At 44.8% G+C, this 8620-nt stretch overlaps 1 protein-coding gene across 1 annotated transcript in view; it reads right to left on the bottom strand.

The window, feature by feature from the left end:
• Positions 1-418: 418 nt before the first annotated feature.
• Positions 419-8620, bottom strand: part of CDH23 (cadherin related 23) — a 553698-nt gene continuing 545496 nt past the window's right edge. Inside the window, exons 64-68 of the mRNA XM_056850511.1 lie at positions 8186-8246; positions 6608-6737; positions 4521-4643; positions 3919-4032; positions 419-831 (exon numbers count right to left, since the gene is read on the bottom strand). Of these exons, the coding sequence (XP_056706489.1) occupies positions 505-831; positions 3919-4032; positions 4521-4643; positions 6608-6737; positions 8186-8246 (755 nt within the window). The 3' untranslated portion in view covers positions 419-504. The remainder of the gene's footprint in view (positions 832-3918; positions 4033-4520; positions 4644-6607; positions 6738-8185; positions 8247-8620) is intronic.

The following is an 8620-nucleotide window of genomic DNA, read 5'->3' as shown; positions in this document are numbered from 1 at the left end:
ATCCGGTTGGCAGCCATCTTTCCCCTCCACCCTGGTAGAATAAGTTCCTGGTCCATGGCTGGTGGCAAACATAATGATGTAATCCAGGACGGGATGGGGAGCCGAGTCAACTCCGCTAATGGGACATGGCACCATGATTATTGCAATTCTAGCCTTAGGTTTATACCTCAGGACCTCCCACACATCTCTTTTTAACACTTTATATTTAAAAATAAAATTTTTTAAAAATTATGAGCATAATGATGTGAGTGCCTGGCAAAAGCAAACAGTCCTGAGAACCTCCCCCGCCCTGGGGCTAGGCTCCCCAAGGCTGCCGTAACAAAACAGTTGGCTATCTTGGCCAGATTTATTCTGGGACAGGTGATGGCCTGGCACGGACTACCTCGGGCCCTGGATTTTTTCCCCTGCCATACTTGTCCCTTGGTCAGCGTTTTCCCTCTGGTGGCAACAGTCTGCACGGGCCCAGGCTTCCTTGGAGCGCTACACCAGTGACGCCACTTCTAGTCATAGCTCCGTGATCTCCAGGGGGCTCTCCATGATCACATCCCTCATCTTGTGCATAGGAGTGGATTTGGCAGACTCCGTGCGGGCGTTTCTGTCACAGTATGCCCCGCCATCTGCAGTCAGAGTCTCCAAAGAGCGGCCCAGCACTTTCTGGTCATCTTCAGGAAGGCTATTGAGGTCAGAGGTTAGCAGAGTTCCTGTGCTGCCGTGGACCACGTGGATACCGTCAGGTCCCTTGAGCTCAATGGGCTGCTTGTGCCGGAACCGAAGGCTCCCCTGGCTTGGACTCCTTTGGTCGTCGTCATCATCGAGATCATTCTGGATCAGCTGGAAAAGATCCACATTAAAATCAACACATCGCATTGGAGTTCTTCCCTTCTCCAGCCTATCTGATTACGTTGTTTTCAGTTGCAGGCGCATTTCCTTCCTCGGCTAATTTGGAACCAGCATGAAGGTCTCTTATTAGATCTTTAAGCGCCTTAGTCTATAACCAGCCTTCCTCATCAAGATATTCCTGTGCACTCAGATGTGAATACTTATGAATTTAACCTGCTGACTTCTTTCCAATTAGAAGAGCAGATCTCTATGTACAAAAGAAAGTGCACATGGATTTGCTTTCTTCACTGATATCAGTGGAAAAGCCATTACAGGCTGGAGGATTCCACACAAGGGTTGGAGCTCTCACTCTCAGAAGAGATTACTGGACTGGGCTGCATGCCTTGGATAATTCCTGGAAAAAATGTATGGCTCTCTTCAAGACAATCTTATTTGTTCTTTGTATTAGTGTAGAAGCTGGATGTTTTAACTGGTGACCCTGCTATTTTCATTGATGCATACCTCCCACAAAGAGCTTAACAGCTGAACTAATGCAGTTCAGTAGCCTTTTTAAGACTGGTTTTTCAACAGTAGCTTTTTAAAAAGCCAAATAAGCAAAATGTGGTAGTTTCTGCACCAAATTTCACAGGAAGGGTGTGATTTAGGTTCTTTGACAAAGCTAAGCATTACCAAATTGTGCCCCCACAACCAGATATAAGCTACTTGGAGCTACTTAGAGAACAACAGAATATAATAGCAGCAATGGCAAAAACAACAAATCCACTGTGCTTTTTTGCTTTTTAAAAACAAAGCAGACAGGGAGATCTGTATAGATAGATGGTCAGAGAAAGGATGGGTGTGACTTCTTCATTTCAGTAAGCAAGAAACAGGAATGGAACGAGCAGAATTAAACACAAAGGCCACAATCTAGCACCAACCATAGCTTCTTCACCTCTTTGTCCACCCAGTACAAAGCGTATAATTAAAAAAGAGGTGCAGAGATAGAAATTGAGGGGGTGGGAGAGAAGGTTGGGGATAAGATGGAAAAATTAGATTAGGGAAGACGGATTTTTTTTAAAAAAAGAAAAAACCCTGAAAGACTTAAGTGTGAGTCCAAAGGAAATGGACAAGCTGTAACTGGTATTCTTCAGGCGGTCATCTGGTCAGCCACACTGATGGGAACGCAAGCCTGCACAGTGTACTGTTCAGAACCTTTGAGAGCTAAGCCAGAGTGAGATTTTAGCAATTGACACACTCACCATAGAGGTAGGATGATTTACTCATGCCTAATGTTGGGGGTGGTGGTGGTGGCCCTGACTTGGATGGCCCAGGCTAGCCTGATCTCGTCAGATCTCAGAAGCTAAGCAGGGTCAGCCCTGGTTAGTATTTGGATGGGGGACCACCAAGGAATACCAGGGTTGCTGTGCAGAGGAAGGCACTGGCAAACCACCTCTGTTAGTCTCTTGCCATGAAAACCCCCCAAAAGGGGTTGCCATAAGTCAGCTGCAACTTGACGGCACTTTACACACACACACACACACACACACACACACACACACACACAATGGTGTGTGTGGGGGTAGCATTTCCTACTCAGTTCTTCCAAACGTCACAGCAGGGGGAAAAACCACACCTGTCATGTGGAACGTGGGCAGAACATGACTGAACAATGAGCTATAATTACAGGAAGACAGACTCCCAGCCACAGGCGGGAAGGGCCATTTGTGCTGATTTGGGGCAACTGGGCCCAGCACAGACTGTCAGCCAGTCAGCTCTCAAGCAGCTTCCTGCAGCCTGCCACAGAGGTTGGCCCATCATGGAATGAGTGGGGTGTGCAGACCTGTAGGCAGCAGGCTTGTCCTGGTACACAGCTCGGATTGAAAGGAGCAGGCTGAGGAGGTGCTTGGCCAAGAGAAGGTCGCATTTGCTCCCATTACTAGAACATAGGACAAAGGTGCAGTCTGCCAGCATCTCTTCTATCTGCTGCTCCTGGCTGATGGCACTCCCACCCCACCCCTGGAGGAAAGGCAGCCCAGAGTGCAAGGCACCATGAGATTAATAAGTATCCTGTGAAAGGGCAGTGCTACATGGATGTGGGGGGATTTTGGTGTGCTAGCTACTAACAAAGCCTTATGCTGCTAAGTGATGTTTGGGGACGGTGGGGGTAGAGTTGCCAGGCTTGAGTTTCCATCCGTATGATGCACAAAGACCACAAAGAAGAAGTCTAGTAGGCAGGAAGACAACTCAAGAGCATGGGATACAGCTGAGCTCAATTAGAATTTGAAGTCCTGCCTACATGCAAGTAGGAGGCATACCCTGCATACTCTTCTCCAACAAAAGTAGCTCCCCTGAAAATTCTTTATTCTTTAGCGACAATTCTAACCACAGCGTTAAATGCTTTCAATGAATTTATACATGCTCAGCTCTCTAGAACTGTGAGCAAGGAAAGAGAAGCATTTCTCTACTTTTGCCCTTCAGAGAGCAAAAGTAGTGAGCAAATAATAATCTGCCTTTCTTCCCTCTTCACAAGGCTTCTTTATCCTAGTTAAAAATAACTATCCTTGCAGAACTGTTATTTAAACAGCCCCCTATCTTAGGTCATAAATAATGTCAGTCTCTCACCTTCAGCCTTCAGCACTTTGTTTTGCATTGTTTCCATCCCTCACTGCTGACAGTCTGGTGGCTCCCCATAAAGTCCCCTGGACGTATTAGTGAGCTGCAACATTTCCTTTGTGAATCACTGATCTAGGACTTCCTCTACCTCTGCCTTACCCATACGATACTTATATGCACTTTTCAAAGTCTGGCTACCTCATGTGTTTGAGTGTTTGATACTCTTGCATCTGAAGAAGCCAACAGCAAGGCAAAGGATCTCAGTTGTGCAGAGAAAGTGTGCACAGGCTTGAAATGGTAAGTGCCAAGGAAATAGGACACAAGTGGCTTAAGCACTGATTGTTCTGTTATATTAATCCTCTGCAGCCCGATGCTTAGAGCCACAGAAAAAATAGCTGTTCTATAGAGAAGGCTACAGCTTTGAAAAGAACACACATATAATCCCAGAGGGCACAACAAGCATTTTTCAGTGCACACAGACTCTACCTCGGAGACCGAGGACTGGTCCCCCTGACCCGTGGTGGCTTTATGCACCATCCGCTCGGCGAGTAGTCTTTTCAGCCGCAAATAGTCATCCAGTACTACCTTTAAGAGAGAGCCCTGGAAGGACGGAGGGAATGGGTGCGAAGAAGTTACACAGGGACCTTTGCCATCTGTTCCTGAAACTTACCTCAGTTAAGAAATCCACTTAAGAGAGTATCCAAAGCAAACCATGCATTTCTTCTCCATAAAAAATTATGGAGAAACGAATGGCCCTCAGGACCGCTGAAGTTTAAAAGGAAAACTTTTGAATCACATCTGGTATAATCCTACTTTAAATACTATATTTGTCACAATGCATTCATCTCAACAAATGGTAATCTGAACATTGATTGCTGATTAGAGACTGAAATTGGATGGCTATTGTTCCTAGTTAAATATACATATGCCAAACAATTTCAGGGAACATTACCCTAGAAAAAGGCTGCCGCTATTGTAATGTATCCTGAGGAGATTGTATCTCTCAGAACGCCACCATGGAAAGAGACTTAATTGGCCATAAACCTGTACGTTAGTGAGCCAAAATGAACAACGCAAGACAAACTCACCTTGATTGGCCCTTCTCGCATGATCTGGCCTAGCTTGGCAATATTGTCATATTCCTGGATGGCTGCTCTCAAGTAGCGATCATCTGAAGGTTTGGCAGCAGAAGGCTCTCGTCCAAATGTCCCCTAAATAAGGAAAGGCTTTTGAAAACAGTTTCTCATTCAATAAGGCTGAAGGGAAATCCTTCTGCAATCTCTGCTCACTTCCCAGATACCTCTTATAAATCTTTGTCTAAATCATTCTCATTTTTTGCTGGTCATCTCCACTGTAATGTTTAATAACCAAGTGGGAACACAGTAACTTGAACAAAATTTCAGTAACACAGGTATATAAGGGTTTACATTAGTATCAAGAATTTATGTGTGTCAGGTAGAAGGAATACCCAACATCTCTCAGTTTCCATCAAGTATATAATAATCAGCCTTATCAGATTAAATTGGTCCTAACGAATGGGGAAGGCAATGGCAACAGCTTGTAACTTAGACTCAGACACCTTTCTCTTTAAGTGTGGACACCGAGTAAAATAAGGCAGCTGCTTCTCTGCAAAGTAAACCAAACTATCCACTGAGGGAGAGATGGTTGCCTTCTTCCCTTATCACATAACAACTCTCTGTGGAGGTATAGAATCATAGAGTTGGAGGGGACCACCAGGGTCATCAAGTCCAACCCCCTGCACAATGCAGGAAATTCACAACTACCCCCCCACACACCCCTAGTGACCAGAAGATGGCCAAGATGCCGTCCCTCTCATCATCTGCCTAAGGTCACAGAATCAGCATTGCTGACAGATGACCATCTAACCTCTTCTTAAAAATCTCCAGGGAAGGAGAGCTTACCACCTCCCGAGGAAGCCTGTTCCACTGAGGAACCGCTCTGTTAGAAAATTCTTCCTATTGTCTAGACAGAAACTCTTTTGATTTAATTTCAACCCGTTGGTTCTGGTCTGACCTTCTTGGGCAACAGAAAACAACTGTAGATCCTGAGCAAAGCAGCAAGTCAGGTAAACTAATTAGAAGCAAGTTTGGAAAGAAAAATAGCTTGCAAATCGTAGAGAGTGGTGTTTCTATCTTGTAGCCGTCCTACTTCAGCCTCCCTCCACACAGAGAGAATAAAAGTGCCTCCGAGTAAGATTGGAAAAGCTGCTTTTTAGCACTGTCCAAACGATAATACCAAGCTCCAAATGCTACATACAAATTCATCCAACAGTGGGGGAGAGCATGGGCAGAAGACAGTAACAATAAATCAGGTAAATAAAACAAGATAATTAAAATAAATGAGATAAAAAGTAACTTGCAGAGTGAGAGGAACAGCATTAGCAACTCGACACCATCTGGGCTGTTGTCCCCGCCAGGCAATGGCAAACCACCCCATAAACATAGTCTGTCTAGTAAACGTTGTGATGTGACATCACCCCATGGGTCAGTAATGATCTGGTGCTTGCACAGGGGACTATTTTCACCTTTTTTAAAAGCTATCACAATAGCTAATGAATTGTGACTGAGGTATCAGGCCTGGGATAGCATGAGCAGAATGGTTAAGAATTATAAATGATTAAGAAGAAGAGTTGGTTTTTATATGCCAACTTTCTCTACCACTTAAGGGAGAATCAAACCGGCTTACAATCACCTTCCCCTCTCCACAAGAGACACCCTGTGAGGTATGTGGGGCTGAGAAAGCTCTCAAGAGAGCTGTAACTTGCCCAAGGTCACTCAGCTGGCTTTGTGTGTAGGAGTGGGGGAACAAATCCAGTTCACCAGATTAGCCTCCGCTGCTCATGTGGAGGAGTGGGGAATCAAACCCAGTTTTCCACCGCTCCAAGCCACCGCTCTTAACCACTACACCATGCTGGCTCCCTGAGGCATTTTAAAGGGATGATGATGAGGGAAAATGAGGCATTTTAAAGGGATGATGATACTTGATTAGTGACAACTTCTAATTCTCAATCATATTTTCAAGAGCAGTAATGCTACATGTGGGTTTGATTTTCTGTTGTGGTTGCTTGCATGAACTGTAGCCCGATTGAGGGCGATAAATATATACTGACTATATTGTGATTTTAACTCCTGAAAGTAATCAGTTGCCATCTCACATGAGTTCTGGCTGGACTATTCCATAGGTCTGTTATTTCACTTAGGTTCTCAGGAAGATCATCTTCATGCTCAGCTTGTGCTGCCAGCTCCAGGTTTCTGCAGAAAGGGTCTAGCCACACAGGGTTTGCTCTGTAAAGGGAGACACCACATTCAGAATAAAAAAAGCTGGACCATCCAGAGAAGAAGAAGAGTTGGTTTTTATATGCTGACTTTCTCTACAACTTAGGGAAGTATCAAACTAGCTTACAAGCACCTTCCCTTTCCCTCCCCACAACAGACACCCTGTGAGGTAGGTGGGGCTGAGAGAGTGTGACTAGCCCAAGGTCACCCAGCTGGCTTCATGTGTAGGAGAAGGGAAACAAATCCAGTTCACCAGATTAGCCTCCGCTGCTCATGTGGAGGAGCGGGGAATCCAACCCGGTTCTCTAGATTAGAGTCCACCGCTTCAAACCACCGCTCTTAACCACTACACCACGCTGGCTCTCCTTCAAAATCTGGTACACAGTCATGTAAACAACATTTCTGGGAACTTTGAGCATTCCTTTCCAATGCACTCACAAAGAACATTTTAATTGATCTTAAGTAATCACTATCCTCAACGAAAGCATCATCATTGGGCTGTGTCAAACAAGGCTACACTTAACCAGCTGCCGCAGTAGTTGGAGCAGAAAAGGGGTGGATCAGGAAAAGGTCCACTATGTACACATTCCTCCTTTGCTCCACAGAATAACTTTGAGAATTAGAAGTAACTGTTCTTCGTGGCCTTTGTGTATCAGACATATAGGAACCTCAGAACCTTTTAGAGCTAAGAGAAATTTGGTGCTGACTCCAATCACTCTTAGCAACATGCATGCCTTCAATGGGCAGAGATACACCTTCCTGCTAAATTCTTCCTAAAAAGGAACTTTCTCTACAAATAATTTTTCTTTGTGCTAAGTATTGCATTTTTCTTCATTTTTTATTGAACTTGTTTTATGCGTCTGTTTATCCCTTCTAACTTGTGTCAGCTGGATGAATATAACGTTTTTGTTGGAATGAACTGAATGGAATCCCTTTCTTGGATTTCTCCTTGGCATTGGTGGCTTGATCAGGCTGCTTTTTCTGGATTTGTTTTGATCCTGAAATGGTTCACTCAGTCTCTTCTGCAGTCTATGGCCCTTTGCACCATTTTGTTAAAGTGTCAGAATTGGGAGGGAAGCAGCCCACAACCGACAGCCATTCTTTGTGCTTTTTCCATCTTGGCAAGGAAAACAAGGTCAATTTTTCTTTCCATTGCTAACAAGATGGAACTGCAAGCAAGGCGAAAAAGAGTCCCTTGCCTTCGGGCTACTCTGTGGGCATTTTGAGTTAGTGCCCTGTATATATAAAACTAAATACTTTGTAAATAAAAAAACCCACCGATGTTTGAAGACATCATAATCTTTTGCTGTACTGAAGTCTGACAATGGACCAGTTCCCTCCCATCATGCTAAGGACCCTGCTACTTCATCTAATCAAGGGGAAACGAATATAACTTCCTTTCAGTTAATGTGCAAGGGTACTAGTTTTTGAAGTTTCCAAAATTGTTGAAGACTCACCCATCAAAGGAATATTTATTTGTGTTTGGCATATCCATGATATCCATGAAGCCTCGGTTCCCTGTGGAAGACAATGTATGGATTTGCATCAATTGAATTTAGGATTGCCATCCTTTTTATCGTTCCTGCTCCTCTGACTTTAACAGCCCACTCCTCAAAGCTGCTGCGTCTGGGGATGGCTTGGGCGTGGAGGTACTGTGGCACCTCCAAAGAGGTTTGGTGGCTGCCACAGGAAATAAAAGGGCTTTTTTTTTAGGTTAAAAAATGGGGGTGGGGAAGCCCCATAACCAACACCGATGCTGCGCCAACAAAAACCTGGCATAGCACCATTCTTACTGAAGGGGGCTTTCCCGGCCTGAAAGGGGTTAGGAAGCTGCCTCCCAGCAGCTTCGCTCCCTTGAAATGCCCCGGGAATGCCCCTGGGATTCCGGTGGG

Source organism: Euleptes europaea, chromosome 5 (genome assembly GCF_029931775.1).
Source record: "Euleptes europaea isolate rEulEur1 chromosome 5, rEulEur1.hap1, whole genome shotgun sequence".
Taxonomy (NCBI): Eukaryota; Metazoa; Chordata; class Lepidosauria; order Squamata; family Sphaerodactylidae; genus Euleptes; species Euleptes europaea.
This window is presented reverse-complemented; position numbering and strand designations above follow the sequence as displayed.